This window comes from Protopterus annectens, chromosome 11.part0 (genome assembly GCF_019279795.1).
Source record: "Protopterus annectens isolate FY-2018-M chromosome 11.part0, PAN1.0, whole genome shotgun sequence".
Taxonomy (NCBI): Eukaryota; Metazoa; Chordata; order Ceratodontiformes; family Protopteridae; genus Protopterus; species Protopterus annectens.
Window position 1 is genome coordinate 189619107 of NC_056745.1, and position 18626 is coordinate 189637732.

The 18626-nt window shown below is 43.9% G+C and overlaps 1 protein-coding gene across 3 annotated transcripts in view; it reads left to right on the top strand.

Annotated features, from left to right (window-relative positions):
- TULP3 (TUB like protein 3) overlaps positions 1-18626 on the top strand; it is a 1091431-nt gene that overhangs the window by 959624 nt on the left and 113181 nt on the right. For all 3 annotated transcript variants that reach the window (XM_044087608.1, XM_044087605.1, XM_044087606.1), the window contains one exon: positions 2238-2336. In XM_044087608.1, coding sequence (XP_043943543.1) covers positions 2238-2336 — 99 coding nt within the window. The remainder of the gene's footprint in view (positions 1-2237; positions 2337-18626) is intronic.

Here is an 18626-nt window from a genome sequence, read left to right on the forward strand (position 1 = left end):
AGGAGGAAACACAAATACAGTAAAAGCAGATTTTTTTTATTGTTTTTGTTAGTAATGTGCAATGAGAGAGGAAGGAAGAATCTAAGAGGGTTGGCCTTCTCAAATTTTCTCTCTGTATTATGTAGAGTGAGCACTAGACTCAGAATATGATCTCACTGTACTCTGTTAAGTGAGCAAATGAGATGGACTCAGGAGGGAGTGTTCAAATACAGATTTACAGGAGGGGCAGGCTATTCCAGAGCCACCAACACTAACACCAAAACAAGAACAGGGAGGGAGGGTGGAGACAAACAAGAAGATGAATAAGTACAGTTGTACAGATTATAGAGATATTAAATCAAAATGCAGACAAAAAATGAGATTAAACACTTATCTTTTCTCAGCATCACAGCTGGCACAGTAGGTCAGTCTCTCTGCAGCAGCCTCAGCAACAGGTATATCTGATTTAAAACACAGGACAGAAACAAAACAACACAGATGCAGGAATACTTAGGCCAATTGAAGCTAGTTCTGAAAACTTACTGCTACTAAGAAAACAGACAAGGTCTCCAGACAAAGGATTTCACTACAACTGAGGTCAACACTAAGAGATATACAGCTATAACACCCAAGAAGAAGAATAAGTACAGTTGTACAGATTGCAGAGATATTAAATCAAAATACAGACAAAAAATTAGCATAAACACTTATCTTTTCTCAATTTCACAGCTGGCAGTTGGTCAATCTCTCTTCAGCAGCCTGATCAACAGGTATATCTGATTTAAAACACAGGACAGAAACCAAACAATACAGATGAATGAATACTTTGGCCAGATTAAACTAGCTCTGAAAACTTACTGCCACTAAGAAAACAGACAAGGCCTCCAGACAAATGATTTCACAGCAACTGAGGTCAACACTAAGAGAATATACAGTTATAACACACAAGAAGAAGAAGTACAGTTGTACAGATTACAGAGATATTCAATCAAAATGCAGACAAAAATGAAAATAAACACTTATCTTTTCTCAATATCACAGCTGGCAGGAGGTTAATCTTTCTGCAGCGGCCTGAGAAACAGGTAAATCTGATTTAAAACTCAGGACAGAAACCAAACAATACAAATGCAGGAATACTTTGGCCAGATGAAACCAGTTCTGAAAATTTACTGCCACTAAGAAAACAGACAAGACCTCCAGACAAAGGATTTCACTACAACTGAGGTCAACACTAAGAGATATACAGCTGTAACACACAAGAAGAATAAGTACAGTTGTACAGATTAGAGATATCAAATCAAAATGCAGACAAAAAATGAGAATAAACATCTTTTCTCAATATCACAGTTGTCACACTGTTCTGCATGTGCTGAGCAATAACTTAGGGCCATGCAAAATTAAAACATAAAAAAGACCTAAAACATCCCTTGCTAATTATGTAACTCCTACTTCACCACCATACTGTGGAAAGATCATATTCCCCAGCCCAGAGAAATGTGCAGTCTCACACAACTGTTGACCAGATTTTGTCAACTAAACAGTTGTCAATCAAAACACTATTCCATTAAAGTCCTGGCTCCCATGTACTCCATGGAACACTTCAAAGTTTGATAGTCAGTGGACGTAGTAAATGTCTGTACCTTTAACAGAGTTGGCACCTCTAACCTATGTCAGACCTTACTGTACATTCTTAAGTTCTGGTATATTGCTTTTGTTGTGCACTTGAAAGTAAATGCTTCTGAAGCTGTCCATGTGCAGTATGTGTCTGTGTTATGTTTGAGTCATCTTGAATACTGAATGTTACAGAACCAACACTATAGTATCTTTTGTGCAACTGATTAGCATCATGAGTGTTAAAACTTGTTCCATTCAGATTAAGAAGTGGTTGGCACATTTGTTGCTGTTAACAACGTAATGTATTTCATAGGTCTCTTTCAGTCTGTTGTATAGAATGCAGGAGTATTTGATTTATCAACTTCTGCTTTTATCACAAGATCGTTGGTGTCTACTTGCATTAATTTATTATTCAAGAATAATGAATGTTTTGCACTAAAGTATTTCCTGGGGCAGAGCTTCAAGTGATAATCTTGAGTTACAGCAAGAGTCTTTGTAAATTCACCTTTCTCATTTTCAGATATTTTAAAAATTAACATTTTTTTTCATGAGAATCAATTTTCTAGTATGAGAAGATGCAGGAGGCATTTTTGCTGTCTACACTGAACACTCTTGCCACACCTGACCTTAGCTTTTATTTTTAGGAAACAAATGTTTTGGGATTTAAAGGACCAAGAAGGATGACCGTCATTATCCCAGGGATGGACATTAATAATGAAAGGATACCATTCAGACCTCAGACTGTAAGTTATTTTGGTGTTTATTCTCTCTCACCTTTGTCAAAGATTTTCATTAATAAATTTCTGTTCTAAGTGAAGTTTGGGACCATGTAATTCCAGCTTCTTTCTTTGTCATTAACATTGATGCCTACCCAGGCTTTAATCCATTCAGTGTGTGAAAGACACAGAAATGAATTTGTTGCTGTTTTGTAAGGCAGTGCTGCTTATCCTGTCGAATGCAGCAGTTAATTCTCCCCTCAAGTAAGCATACATTAAAAATCATATTTATTCACATACTAGTAGTGAGAGTTGTAGTAACTAATGATGGCTCTATTCTGATATCCGCTTTAATGTTTATGTTAAAATGCGTTACTGCTGCATTTGTTTAGTCTGTACTTCATAAAATGTAAATGGTCAAGCATCATCATATCTAACTCCACATTAAAATAAATAATTCTTGCAATGTAGGAAAATCCATGGCAGTTGCCTGCAGAAAAAACAAATGTTCTCTATGACAGGGCTTTCTTTTACATACATTTATCATGATAAAAGTGTAAAGCTTCAGACTTTATGAGAAATCTAATTCTGATGTCTGTACATCTTCCAGATTGGTATGTCTCTTCCAGTAAAGTTTCCACAATAGTAATCCTCTGTGGGTAAACCTGCCTCTTTTATCAGAGCAGACGAGTGAAACCATGGACCTGCAGATCAAATACAGATGATATACCCTTACAGGATTCTAGAACTTCTCTAGTTCATAAGAAAGTACATAGGTGCTGAAGACAGGATGACCTTTAGCTTTCCTAATTTCTTTTACATCAGAGCTAATCCTGTGCAGTTCCCCTCTCCATCATTTTTCATTTATGGTCAGCATATTTAAAAACGGCTGTGTAGATGCATGCTTCACCACTCAATTGGCAGAGCATTCCTGGATCCTCCTTCCTATCTGTGTGACAATATTTTCTTAGGTCAGTCTTATGTTCAGTGTCCATAAATGTTTTACCCTTTCCTCTGTCACTCCTTCCATACAGTTTTCCTTTTCAATTGTACCACAAATATGTTGATAATTATGCTCTGGATCCTTGTCATATCATATATTTCCTTCTGTCTTCATTGTGTTAATTCACAGAGCTCTAACCCTTTCTTTTTAATCCATGTTTCTCCATTCCTTTTATCATTTTGGTAACACTCCCTTTCATGTACTTGATGGTGTTGTGTCCCTCTCCTGATATGGCTGCAAATCTAGGAACATTGATTTTTAAGGTCTCAGTGGCACCCTGTATAAAAAGAAAGATGATGTGTTCATTTCTGTATTCTGCATCCCTGGCATTTAATTATTTCAACAGTAACCTATGGCTGGACATGGGAAATACTTCCTTTGGACTTGTGCCAGCTTCAGCCTGAGGACAGTTGATAAAAGCAATCTCTGCTGGATTTTGCAATGACGAAAGGGCCACATACCTGGTTCCAAGCTGTTATGACATTGATCAAGGCCTCTGACAATCCTCTGCCTAAAAAGAATCATTCTGAAGAAAAACATGGGAAGAAACATCTGGTGACCAAGAAAGTCCCTCTTGGAAAACTGTGTTCTCCTTAGTCCAGTGATTCCTGAAGTGGAGAGGGCCTTTCCCAACCACCCTCAAGTCAGTCTTGGCTGAGGCCTTGCTGTGCAGATTGCCATGCCATCAGCATTTCACAAGTCTTCCTGGACTTGAGGGCTGTACCACACCTTTGGATACTGAGGCCTCCTCATTGTCGAGAGGCCCATGGTTTGATTGCCAGTGATGGCTGTGTTCCAACTGTATTTGTCCATGAGAGAGCACCCAGGGCCTGGATTGAGGTCTCTGTCACCTGAATGTGACCCCAAGCCTCCAGGGCATCTTTGTCTAAAACCATGAAGCACAAAGTACAAAAGGCCAAACAAGGACAGCCAGTTTGCCTTAGCATAGATCAGGCAGTGCCTTGATTCCCACAGCTTCCAGGGCTTCTTCCCTGCAACGTTTTCGGCTAGCTCAGGATTTTGTCTGTCCTAAAGTCCAGAAAATCAGCTCTGGATATCGCTGCTGTGTTTGGGACTCCTTGTTAGAACAGAAGTGTGGAGGATTTAGATAGCCTTGGTTTTGGAAGCAGATGACCTGACTTATGTGGATCTCCTCCCTTCTTCTGCTGCTTTTGTATCTGATACTGGGGTCACCCTATCTTCTGCATCTCTACTAGAGGATTTCTCTTTTGGGGACAACCTCTGTAACTTGGAGGAGTTGCACTGAGAGGCAAAATAGTGCTTAGAAACCCGGCTCAAATATAGAGCTTTCATGGGACTGTATGAACGTAGGGCATGTTGATGTTCATCGTGTTACCCTGCTGCAGTCATCACACTTGGGTTATCCTGCCATCAGGCGGTCCCGCAGTCGGCCCGAATTCCAAAGTCTTGGTCTGGCGTCGGTTGCTGTCGCTTCTTCCATGACGTCAGTGCGCCAGGGGTATATAAGAGGCATCCAATGCCATTTTCTTCAGTCTTTCTTGCTGCGCGGTGCCTGAAGCAGAAGCAGTTCGCAAGTGCCGGTCGGCCAACACCTGAGATTTTCGAATAGAGTTTCAGTCCAAAGTCTTCAAAGCTAAGTACACCGTTTGGGAACCTTTTCTTGCCTCAGTCCGTTGTCAGAAAAAGTTAACAATTGCATTTCTTGTGGGAAGCAAATATCTCATAAGGACTTTCATTCTTATTGTATACCTTGCCTAGGCCCAGACCACGACGCCACTGGTTGTCGGTTTTGTGCTAGGTTCAATAAGCGAACTATAAAGCGACGCTTTGATTTCGCACGACACTACTTCGGTAGGAAATTTAATTACACTATCCCGTCGGAGCAACCAACTACCGGCGTGCATAAAAAACGCAAAGATAAAGACAGGCAGCCTAGATCTAAGCCAGATTCCGAGGCCTCGGCTGGGCCGGTTGCCAGTGCTCCGGTTTTCAGTGAGGCGCCTACGCAGCCCCTGGCTACCACAGAATCGGAACCCCAGACCGCTTCGGATTCTCTAGCAGAGAGTTCTATTCCAACACAGCCATTTTCTTTAGGCCCTACCAACGACATTGCAGAAGGAGAAGCCGGTGCTGTAGAAACACCTTCGGTTTCAGAAGGTATCTTCAGACTGACTACTCTCACCATAAAATCTTATGCTATGCTTAAGACTCCTCTAAAACCAAAAAAGACTGCACTTCAGTCTCCAGTTCAAGGCTCCATGCCTAAGAAACATGCTTAAAATGGCTGAAGATTTGATTTCTTTAATTAGGGGTTCCCAACCCCTCCCAACAAAAGGCCTAGACAAGAGGATGATTATGCCTCCTCTGATCAAGTGTCTATTTCCTCAGGCTTCTCTGAGGAACAGGATTACTCCTTTCCCCCTTATGAAGATTCTGATGCTGAAGATTCCATTCCCTCAGCTTCTCCCCCTGAAGACTATTCCTTTGGGGAAACCTTACATACCATAAGGGAACATTTCCACTATGAAGGTCAGGACTACTCCGACTCAAAGAAAAGGCTCCGAGAGTTTCTTTTACTCCCCCAACACAGACCACTTGCTATTCCCCCAGTTTTAGACATTGTGGATGATGTTTATTTAGAATCTAGTCTAAATCCAGATTCTCTGCCTCCTGCTCCAGCCAAACCAGATAGATACTATAGAGTACCTGACTCACACAAATTCCTTTTCAAAAGCCCTGTTGCTGATCCAGAGACAATCTCCCAGGGTCCCAAAGGGGCTAAGGCTTCTATGGCCAAAAATCCTGTACCCTCTGAAAGGGACTCCAGAGCACACTAGATAGGTGGGGGAAGAAGGTTTACACCTCAGCTACTCTGGCTATGAGAGCACTAAATTGTCAATTTCACATGCTTAAATACCAGCAATTCCTAATGTCTCAAATAAAACAAAAGATGAGCACGCACCCTCAACAGTCTGAATTCAAGGAAATGCAGGATCTGTTGCATGCAGCTGAACAGGTGGGCAAACATACTTTACAATGTGGATTTGATTCCTTGGAAGCTTCCTGTAGAGCAACTGTTACTGGGTCTGTTATACGTAGGCATGCTTGGTTAAAGGAACAAACTCTGCCTGATCATGTTAAAGCAAGGTTACTTGATGCACCCTTACAGCAGGATGTCTTATTTGGGGTTAAAGCAGAAGAGGTTTTAAAGAAAATGGAGGATAAGGCAAAATCTATGCAGACGGTCAAAGATTTCTTACAGGTACAGCCCCCACGCTTCAGCAGAAATTGGCCAACAACAAATTGGTCTTTTCCAGCTTCTGACAGACCACAGAGGGGTAAGTACAGGCACCCAAGGGGCAGAGGACCAGCACAAATCCTTTACAAACCTCGCCAATGGGGCACTGCAACACAGAAGGGAGGAGAAGACAGGTCCCAAACTACTAGAAGGCAAACACAATGACTTAAACCTCAAACTGCCAAGCAAAACTCTCTTGGCAGCTCCCTTGGGAGGAAAATTAGCACTTTTTGCAGACAACTGGTGCATCGTCACAAAGGACAAATGGATCCTAGACATTATCTCACAAGGAAACAGATTCCATTTCCACACCTTGCCAAGGATAAAAGGCATGCCAAACCTGCCACAAAGTCAATGGGCAGAGGCACAAAAACAAATTACAGCTCTCATGGACATGAGAGTCATTCAACTGGTACCTACACAGGAGCAAGGCCAAGGATTTTACTCAAGGCTCTTTCTAGTCCCCAGAAAGGACAATGCTTGGAGACCCATTCTGGACCTTTCAATTCTAAACACCTTCTTGCAAGTACCCAAATTCAAGATGCTAACACTACAGCAGCTTCTTCCCATGTTGGGCAAGAAGGCTTGGCTAGTAACGTTGGACCTCAAGGAGGCATACCTGCATGTCCCTATCAGACAAAATTGCAAAAGATACCTCCGCTTCATTGCAGGTTCAACCCACTACCAATTCTCTGCACTGCCCTTTGGCTTATCTACTGTGCCCAGGGTCTTCACAAAATGCCTGGCACCAGTAATTGCATACTGCAGACAAAGAGGAATTCAAATATATCCATACCTGGACGACTGCCTCATCCAAGTAGAAAGCAAGGACACTCTCTTACATCATCTAGCTTTTGTAAAACACCTTCTAAGTTGCCTAGTGTACACAGTAAATGAAAAGAAATCAAAATTAGTGCCCTCACAAAATATGGCATTCCTGGGTGCCAGCATGAATACAGCGGCCCAGATGGCTTACTTGATGCCAGACAAACGACTACAGCTAACTCAATACTTCAAAACAATGGCAACAAAGACCCAACTCCCTGCAAGAAAAATTCTGCAGGCCTTGGGCTTCATGGCATCTTGCATACTACTAATACCATTTGCAAAACTGCATATGAGGAAATTACAATGGTACCTAAAAAGCGTATGGAATCAGCACAGCCACAGCTTGGAAACAATGATACCTCTCATTCTCTGCCTTCAACAGGAGTTTCTATGCTGGTCACAGGCATGTCACCTCAACAAGGGTCAGCCTTTCACCTTACCCCCATCCAGGCAAACTAAGACAACAGATGCATCGGACTATGCCTGGGGGGGGGGGGGGGCACACATGGCAGGATGGTGCGTTCAAGGCATATGGACTGCAGATCAAAGAAATCTGCACATCAATCAAAAAGAAATGCTAGCTGTACAGAATGCCCTGACAGCCTTCAAGGACCTCTTACATCCAGGACAGCTTATAATAAGGACAGACAACACCACAGTAATGTGGTACATAAACAAACAAGGGGGTACACACTCCTACCCTCTATGCAGGCAAGCAATGACCTTGTGGAACACAGCACTGGCTTACTAAGTACAATTACAAGCTCAATTCCTGCCAGGAAAAAAGAACACATTGGCAGACGACCTAAGCAGAAACATCATGGATCCCCATGAGTGGAAACTGGATCCACAAGTATTTGCAATGATAACTCAAAAATGGGGACACCCAGACATAGACCTGTTTGCCAGCCCCCAAAACTATCAGCTAACAAAATTTTGCACAAGGACATTTCACCATCAAGCTTGGAAAGTGGACACACTCTCATTCAGTTGGAAAATGCTGTCAGTATATGCCTTCCCTCCATTGCCCCTTCTCACAAAGGTGCTGCTGAAAGTCAGGATGGAGAGACCACAAATGATACTCATTGCCCCAGACTGGCTACGCCAGCACTGGTACCCACTATTAAGGAATATGGCCCAGGGCCCACTGTGGATTTTACCACAAATTTCTCATCTGCTCACACAGCCAGACAGTCAGATTCTACACAGCCAGCTCAAAATCTTAAATTTGGCTGCATGGCAAATCTCCTAAGCAACCAGCCAGCTCCTCTTTCGCAAGATGTTATGGATGTTATTCTGGAGGCCAGGAGGCCCAGCACCAGGAAAGCCTACTCAGACAAATGGAAAAGGTTTTGCGCCTGGAACCAAGCTAAAGGCCAAAATACCCTTCTGCCGGACATACCTCAGATTTTACAATATTTAACTGAGATGTTACACAAAGGACTTTCTTTTTCATCTATTAAAATCCACGCCTCAGCTATTTCAGCTCACTACAACACGGATACTCCCTTATTTTCACATCCACTTCTAAGGCAGTTTCTCAGAGGGGCCAAAAACATTAGGCCTTCCAGGTGAGCACCAACACCAACTTGGGACCTCAGTTTTGTTCTAGAAAAACTTGCGCTACCTCCTTTTGAGCCAGCTTTCTCAGCTGACTTAAAGTTTGTATCATGGAAGACTGCCCTGCTGCTAGCAATTACTTCAGCCAGAAGAGTCTCAGAGCTTCAGGCTCTTATGGCGATAGAGCCTTTCCTCATTTTTCATCAAGACAGAGTTTCTCTACGAACTAACCCCTCCTTTATGCCTAAGGTGGTATCCAGTGTGGCTCTAAATCAAACCATCCATTTACCCACCTTCTTTCCAAATCCGCAGAACAAAGGAGAAAGACTCCTGCATTCCTTGGACATTCACAGGCAGCTACGTTACTACTTGGATAAAACTAAGGTTTTCAGAAAATCTGACTAGCTTTTTGTATCCTATGCTACATCACAAGGAAAGGCCATCTCAAAACAGACCATTTCCAAATGGATAGGACATTGCATACGTTTTTGCTACACCCACCATGGAAAACCAGTTCCTGCTAGCATTAGGCCCCACTCCACCAGGGCAGCAGCTACATCTACAGCCTTCCTCAGGGGTTGCCTACCATGGATATTCTGGAAGCTGCAACTTGGAGTTCAGTACACACCTTCACCAAACACTATCACTTACCACTTTACTCTAAGACTAGAGCTGGCTTCGCCACTGCAGTTTTGCAGGGCCTTCTAGCCTCCTCTAACCCTGTTTGACTCCACCTCCCATCCTTAGCTTTGGGATTCTACCTAAGTGTGATGACTGCAGCAGGGTAACACGATGAACATAGTACAGTTTTGTACCTACCATAAATGTAGATGTTCGAGTGTATACCCTGCTGCAGTCCAGGTTACCCTCCCTCCATCCCCTCTGAACTAGCTGAACTTCTCTTCCACCCTATCCTATGCTACTTCTGTGGTGTATTTGCTTGTGCCTAAGGGTATTGTTTTATTTTTATATAGCTATATGTATTTATATATATATATATATATATATATATATATATATATATATATATATATATATATATTTTGCCTACCTATTGGGGGCACCTGACATCTGGGCAAGAAAAACTGAAGAAAATGGCGTTGGATGCCTCTTGTATACCCATGGCGCACTGACGTCAGGGAAGAAGCGACAGCAACCAACGCCGGACCAAGACTTTGAAATTCGGGCCGACTGCGGGACCGCCTGACGGCAGGATAACCCAAGTGTGATGATTGCAGCAGGGTATACACTCGAGCATCTACATTTATGGTAGGTACAAAACTGTACTTTCTTTCAGTTATGGATGTCTAGAAGAATTTGTTTACCAATGCATCTGTGTAGCCAACCACCCTCCCCCCCCCCCCCAATCCCAGAAAGCTATGCTACTTTTATGGCTCAAAGATTCCCATAAATTCCTTTACAAGAATCCTCCAGCTGATCCACCATCCTGGATGGTGCTCTTGTACCATCCAGGATCCATATTCCTGATTGGCTTATCTCTCAGCAGTCCTTGCTGGAGAAGATGAGGGCTATGGCAAAGGAGATATAAAGTTAGGATCTGAAACGGGAACAACTTGATTTCTGTGACCTCTCCTTTTAGGTTGACAACCATTTCAGAAAGTTTGGATATAATGTAGTGGATGCATCATGTAGGGCAACAGCCACAGAGTCTGTGATTCGCAGACTTGTCTGAGTACTCTGCCCAATCCAGACCTTGTAAAGATGGAACTGGGTAAGGATTTTTTGGATCCCTCATTGAAGGAGTATTCAAGAGACTGGAGAAAGACAAGACCATAAAAATCTGTCAAGCCACTTTCTCTGTTCGTGCACTGAATTACCTAGTTTGCTTGACACGTTTCCAGAGGGACTTGATAAAGGATCTTTCAAATTCTTGTCTCAGTAACTTATCCGTGGATGTTCTAGTTGTCAGCCCTACAATCTACTAAGACTGTATCCATGAAAATGCTTTCCAGTGCAGCCTGTGCAGACGGTGCTGACATTACAGTACATCGTCTTGCCTGGATGCAGATCTGTGACTTTGTGAAAAGCTTCAGAACGTCCTTCATCAGTCCCCCTTATGAATTCCACTTTGCTTGGACTGAAAGTCAAGGACATGATTACCAGAAGTGAACAGGATGGTAAGACCTTCTCTCTGTTAGAATTTGTTTTTGAACCCCTCAGAGATCCTTTTTCAGGAATCAGAGGGGGAAGAAAAATGTGGTTCAAAAAGTCTCAAGGCTTTTACCAGGACATTTCTGGAAACAGGCCTCCCAGAGGCATAGGTGGAAGTAATTCCCCAGGACGTTGCCGAGGTAGTCCGCAAAATTAGGTTTTCTGTGGTCCATTCACAAAGAAGACTTTCCAGCATCCTTGAATGCTTGCCCAACTGCTTCACACTGGAGGCAGTCGGGGGGTGCTTCTCCTTACACCTTCTAGCCTGGCAGTATGTAACTCAAGATTCATGGATGCTAAGTATCATTTCCAGAGGTTATTCAATTTCCTTTTTTGAAACTCCAAGAATAAAATGAAAGATTGCCAACATTCCACCCAATCAGAATCTACAGTAACAGAAGTTCAGATATTGCTGCTCGAAAGAGTCATCCAAACAGTCCCCTAAAACCCGTTAGAATTCAGAGTCTAGTCAAGGTTTTTTTTTTGGTTCCAAAAAAGACGGGGGGACCTAAGACCAATTTTGGATCTCAGCAAATTAAATCAATTTGTGAAACGGACAAAATTCCGGATGGTCATGATACAGTCCATTCTGCCTCTTCTCAGAAAGAACAATTGGTGTGCTCTGTAGATCTCCAAGGTGCCTACTATTACATAAAGATCCAGAGGCAGTCGAGGAGATTTCTCCATTTCCAGCTGGGAACCATTCACTTCCAATTCAGAGTGCTGCCTTTTGGTCTCACCACAGCCCTCCAGGTATTCACCAAGATAATGACAGTGCTGACAGCCTTTCTCAGGCTTTGGGATGCAAGTATTCCCATATCTGGACAATTAGCTTCTACCCTCAACACAGATAAAAAAAAACTCAGATTAGTAGCTCTTCACACCCCCAGGCTCAACTGATATTAAGACTACTAGGGCTAATAACTTCCATTGTGACGGCCCCATTAGCCATATACCACAAGAGTTCTACAATGGACATGAGCTGTAGAGTGATCCCAAAGAATTCATCCTCTTCACCACAAAATTTGACTTGTGCAGGTCTGCAGTAACCATATCCAGTGTCTGATTACATCTGATTCAGTCCCTGTGGGCAGACACTTCTCTCCTCCGATACCCAAAGTTGCAGTAACTACGGATCCCTCCCTTCTTGTGGGGGGAGGGAGGCATTTGGAAGGGAGAACAGTCAAAGTAATGTGGTCCCTGTCAGAGGCCAACCTTCACATCAATGTCTTGGAGTTAAGAGCGATTCTCCTTACATTGCAGGTTCTTCAGGACCATCTACCCAAGGATGTGATTGCCATACATTCAGACAACATGTCAGTAGTTTGATACATCAACAGAGTGGGTGGAACCAGATCATACCCTCTTTCCTGGGAAGCCATGAGAGTCTGACGGTGGGCAATGTCTTCAAACTGCTTTCTGTAGCAACATATATACATGGGACTTCCAGCATCCTAGTGAATAAGTTGAGCAGAACGGAACGATATTACTGCCTCATCAGTGGTCTGTCAACGTATCAGTGGCAGCAAAGATCTTCAGCCACTTGGGCCAAACTTACTGTGACCTGTTTGCTTCTCACCTAAACAGCAAATGCAGAAGTTATTTTGCCCTCATCCCTTGACAGGGTCAGTCACCGAGAGATGCTTTTGTCAGTCCGTGGTAGTATGAATCCCTACTGCTCCACTTGAGCTTCCTTCATCACCTTGAACCATGACATCATTTCCTTGTTTGTTTGTATTTGTTTTTAAAGGAACAGTTAGTGTTTGATGGTACTACCTGTGTTCGCACTGGAAACAGAATACTTTTCACATAAACATCATCCTCTGTTCCATTATTCACAGATGGAAAATCATTCTTTTTATCTCTGTCATCATGATCAAAACCGAAGAAGGATTATGGATTATGTCAAATTTTAACATCACTGAAGCTAATATTAAAGTTTTGCAGTTGGGATTTAATTTTCTGCCTAGCAGGAGAGCAAATATGACAAGAACAGTTGTACAACTGAAACTTTATACAAGAAGGTTGAATTTACAGTATATTATGAAAGACGTTCATGTTAAAAAGACTTAATCTAAACCGTCAATTTTTAATCCTAGTTTAATACATACCATTTTGAGTCATTTTATGAGAGTGCCATAAGAAATTGTTTGAATATCAAAAGTAAGAATGTTTTTGTAATTTAAGTAATGAAAGAGCTGCTTTATTGGATCTCAGACGTAGAACAGATGTTGAGATTTATGAAGGCAGACAAAGGGGGGAGGGGTGGTTATTATGGATGCAGATAGATATAATGCCAACATCGAGGAGATGTTGAGTAACAACTTGGAATATGCAATAGTAAATAGCCAAGATGTACAAAAAAGTTTTGTGTACATTCACAGTGTTTTATACGAACTGTTGAATGGAAGTATTGATTATGAACTGTACAGTTTTTTATGGGTTGAACATCCTAAGATTGGAATCCTTTTCGGTTTTCCAAAATTAAGTAAGAATGCAACTCACCCTCTTTCCATCCGATTGTATGTGCCCCTGGTAATTGTACGGTGGGTATTTCTTTGTTTAAATCATAGTGTAAATCCCCTAGTACAGATGCTATTTTCTTACATCTCAGATTCGTGGGATTTTTTAAATCAAATTAGATTGTTTCAGCAGAACAGTATGAATAAAGAAGAGAAATATATTATGTTCACAGTTGATGTGATTTCGTTATTCAGTTGTATCCCACATAATGGAGTAGAATATATAAGAAGTTTTTTATTTAAATTCACTATTTTCGAACACAACATCAGATTGTACATGGAATTGTTAGATGTTTTATTGGAAAATAGTTTTTCATTTTTAACAAGCAGCACTATAAACAGTTAAAAGGCATTACAATGGGGGGGGGGCACTGTTGGTCCAGTATATGCCAGTTTAGTACTGGAATGATGGGAAGTTGAGTTTTTACCCAAGCTTCCATTATACAAGCATAGTCGTTTTTTATCTATTTGTAGACCATTTATTTTTTTATAGCTAAAGTAGATGAGTTCAAGATACATGAATTTTTGGAGAACTTGAGTAGTAGTAGTTCAGATTTTTTAAAGTTCACCTTAGGTGAACATGGAAATAATATATGATGTTAAGTTGTCTCTCTCACCTTCATTCTTGCTGGTTGGATTCGGAGCCAATCCTTGTTTCTGACTCGGCCATCTACTAAAGCTCGAGAGCTATTTACTGGCTAGAGGCCTCCCCATATCCCACAATGCTTGGCGCTAGATACCCAGATCACGTTTGCCGCTTCAGCTACGAGGTTGCATATTTACTGGCTCAGGTCGTATTAATCTTTTTTGGTCTTATTAGCTTAAAATCTATCTTTGTATTTTCTTATATATAGATAGTCTTTCCCTTTTAGTATAATTAGACTGTGTATCTCCTAGTTTGTCCCACTCAGGAAACTTGTTTTTGTTAGAGAGTTTCTACTCCCCCCCCCCCCTTGTTTCTTCTCTTTAGTGGCTAACCCCACCCTTTTTTGTACCTAATAGGAGTAGTGTTTAGCCTTGTAATATTTGTATATATTTTTATTAGTGGATAGTTTTTGTTGTTATTAAGTGTGGTGTGATAGTTTTTGGTTGTTATTATTGTTAGTTTAACTAGTGCGGGTGTGTGACTGTTCCTGTGTGCCTTGTTTAAGCACTAGTTTAATTTTCTGTCTTTGGTATCCCCTTCCAGTATGTCCAAGGATAGCAAAGTTTCAGGCTTCAAGAAGTGTGACTCGTGCTGTCAGAAGATGTCTCTGATGGACGGTCACACGTCTTGTGTTTATTGCTTGGGTTCCCTACACCTGCAGGACTCCTGCTCTGTCTGTCATGCCTTCAGCCCGAGAGTCCTGCAGGAGTATAGGAACAAGCTTATTTTGAGAGGCTTACTTAAGCCAGAGGGATCCCCAGCAAAACCTCAGTCAGGGAAATCCTTAAAGCCTGCCAAGCCATCGGCTCCCAGCTAAGAGCCATCGCCAGGCGGAGCATCTGCCTCCTCTTCGGTTCCGGCTGGAACCAACATCTCTGGACCTCAGTCAGCTCTGACTTTAGTGTCGGAACCATCTTTGGGCCGAAAACATTCTAGGTCCCCTTCCCTAGAATCGGTTCGTTCGGCTCCGAGGTCACCATTGCTTCAGTCTGAATGAAGCCATAGGTCCCACTCCTCTCGGTCCTCCAGGCTATCCGATCATGACTTGGAGAGTGTGGTCAGTAGACTCCTTAAATCGCAGGCCCTGGCCAAAATTTTAACCAGCCCTTCTCAACAGACTGTGGCTGTCCCTGTGTCTTCAGCAGTTCCTCCTTCGACTCCCCCTTTGTGTTCGGAGCCGGAGCTGGTTGGGGCTCGAATCTTGGGAACGTCGGAGCCGATACCACACCTTTCGGCTCCTTCGTCAGCTCCAATCTCTTCATTGGTTCCTTCCTTGGAGGGATCTGGGCGCCGGGACTCCCTCGTCGGCTCCGAGGGGGCAAGTGGCATTGGACCCTTGTCCGACCCCATTCTCCCTCTCGGGGCTTCGGCGCAGGTGAGCTCGGCTCTGACATCGGCCTCAGAGCCGTCCCTCTCGGTGCCGGGTGGGGTTCACGTCTCTTTGGAGCAGGGACCTTCTGCTCTGCCTGATAGGGGCGCTTTCGAGGTCATGAGGAGCATGCTGACTCCTGAGTCGGTCCCGTCGGCTCCTCCCCCCATGGTGCCTGCATCGGTCTCTGCCCACCCTTCTCACCCCAAGCGTGGAAAACAGATGCGCCAGGTCGCCCCATTGGGCATATCTTCTTCTTCCGAGGCCTCCCCTGATCATTCAGAGGAGCCCCCTCGGAAGAGAAAATGTAAGAGAAAACATGTCGACTCCCCGTAGTCAGTCACGTCTGATACCGACTTAGAGGATTCGGAAGGGTCCCCAAGATCCCCCTCTGAGGATGTTTCTTTTTCAGACATCCTAGAGATCCTTAAGCAGAGGGGAACTGGACTGCCCTTAACCCTTCCGAGGACGAGTCGGTATACCTCGACACGTTTGGTTCTCGCCCTTCCACCTCCTGGGTGTCTCCACCCTTCGACTCGCTGATGGGAAGTAGTGGCTCGAAGGGCGTGGTCAGCCCCGGACACAGTGGAACCAACTCCCCGCAGGCCCATTAAGTTCATTACAGCCCCACCCAACAAACAATTTTTGACATGGTGGTTGCAGCAGCCACGAAGAAGGAGTTAGCTGACCCTTCAGTGCCTGTCCATCCACCTAATAGAGTCTAGGACAATGGACAGGTACGGGAAGTGGATGTTTTCCTCAGCGACTTTTTCCATGCGGTCGCTGAATTATCTGTGCCACTTCACTCGCCTTCAAAGGGATCTTCTCAAGGAACTGGGTGATACCCTTCAGGATCCATCAGCTGCAGGGGCTCAAGATAAGATTAACTCCCAGCTGGCGACCCTTAACTCAATTGTCAACTCCTCCATGCGGCTCATTTCTTATGCAGCCGATGGGGCGAGTAGGGCCGCAGATACAGGCGTGGCGTTGAGAAGACATGCCTGGATGTGGTTATGTAACTTTGCTGACCCCTTTAAGGCGTCCTTCACCAATACCCCCTTTGATGGTTCGGCTCTGTCTGGACCACAGGTGAAGGATACCCTTACCAGGTGTGAGCGGGAAGGCAAGACTCTCTCTCTGCTGTGGGAGTCTGTTTTTCTACTCCCTCTAGACCATACCCTAAAGGTCAGAAGAGTGGGAAAATGTGGTTTCGGAAACCCCAGGGAGTCGTGCCTGACACACGTGGTGAGTTTCCCTCCAGGGGCAGGGGAGGGAACAATAATAGACGCCGCCTCAGAGGCAGAAGGGGTCCGCAAAATCAGGGTAGCAGAGAATCTTTCTCTGACAAACCTTTTCAGCACCCCTGAGGGGCTGCCCGACTGTCCACCTTCGGAGGCAGTCGGGGGAAGATTGTCACTGTACCCAGAAGCCTGGCAACTCCTCACACAAGACAAATGGGTATGGTCTATCATATCCGAGGGTTACAAAATCCCCTTTGTCCACACCCCTGTACAAACAACCAAGTCCCTTCCAGATGTTCCACCCGGTCTAAGGGAACAAGCAGTGCCAGAAATTTCAAAACTGCTAGAAAAACGGGCCATCCAGCCAGTCCCAGCAGGTCAACAAGGATCCAGAATTTACTCCAAGTTCTTTTTGGTACCAAAAAAGACAGGCAACTGGAGACCTATTTTGCATCTCAGCAGGTTAAACAAATCTGTTCAAAGAATGAAGTTCCGGATGGCCACGCTTCAGTCCATTCTACCCTTTTTGGGTCAGGACAATTGGATGTGCTCCATAGACCATCAGGATGCATACTACCATATCAAAATGGACAGGCACTCCAGAAGGTTTCCCCGCTTCCGGCTGGAAGCCAGTCACTATCAATTCAGAGCCCTGCCCTTTAGTCTCACCACAGCCCTCAGGGTGTTCACCAAATGCATGGCAGTGGTTACGGCTCACCTGAGACGGCGAGGATTCCTGGTGTTTCCATATCTAGATGACTGGCTCCTTACTGCTTCCACCAGGCATCAGCTACTGCGAGCCAGGGATTATACCATCCAAACTTGCTCCGAGCTAGGTATCTCAATAAATTTCGAAAAGTCTGCATTGTCGCCTTGTCAGTCTATAACCTTTATAGGCACAAGATTAAATTCAAAAGATCTGTCCGCAAAACTTCCTCTAGACAGAGTGTCAGACATTCGCCAACATGTGCAGGTCTTACTACAGTGCAAAAGGATTCAGGCCAGATTTGTACTAAAAACGTTGGGTCTCATGGCAGCAGCAATCATACTAGTTCCCCTGGCTCGTTTTCACATGTGGATTCTTCAATGGATGCTTTTTACCCAATGGTCTTTTCAACAACTTCCGATGTCTCACAAGATAATCACTCAATCATACAAAGACCACCTGGCGTGGTGGATGGTCTCCGCTCTAGTACTCCAGGGCAGACCGTTTGTTCTTCCTCCCCCTGTTGCCACAGTGACCACGGATGCCTCCCTGATCGGGTGGGGCATTTTCAGGGCAGGACTGTCCAGGCCACTTGGCAACCTCTAGAGTACCACCTGCACATAAACGTCTTGGAGATGAGAGCGGTGCTTTTAGCGGTGCAAGCTCTTCAGGACTCTCTACCCACCGGGACTATTGCAATTCAAACAGACAATATGTCTGTAGTGTGGCACATCAACAAGCAGGGCAGAACCAAGTCCTATCCCTTATGTCGAGAAGCACTCAGACTCTGGCAATGGGCGATCTCCTCTCAATGGTTTCTGATAGCAACGCACATCTCCGGGAAGTCCAACGTCATAGCGGACAGGCTAAGCAGAGCTATTCTCATGCCTCACGAGTGGTCTCTCAGTCAGTCAGTAGTGGACAAAATTTTCCGCAGATGGGGTCAACCTTGCTGCAACCTTTTTGCAACTCCTCTCAACAGCAAGTGCG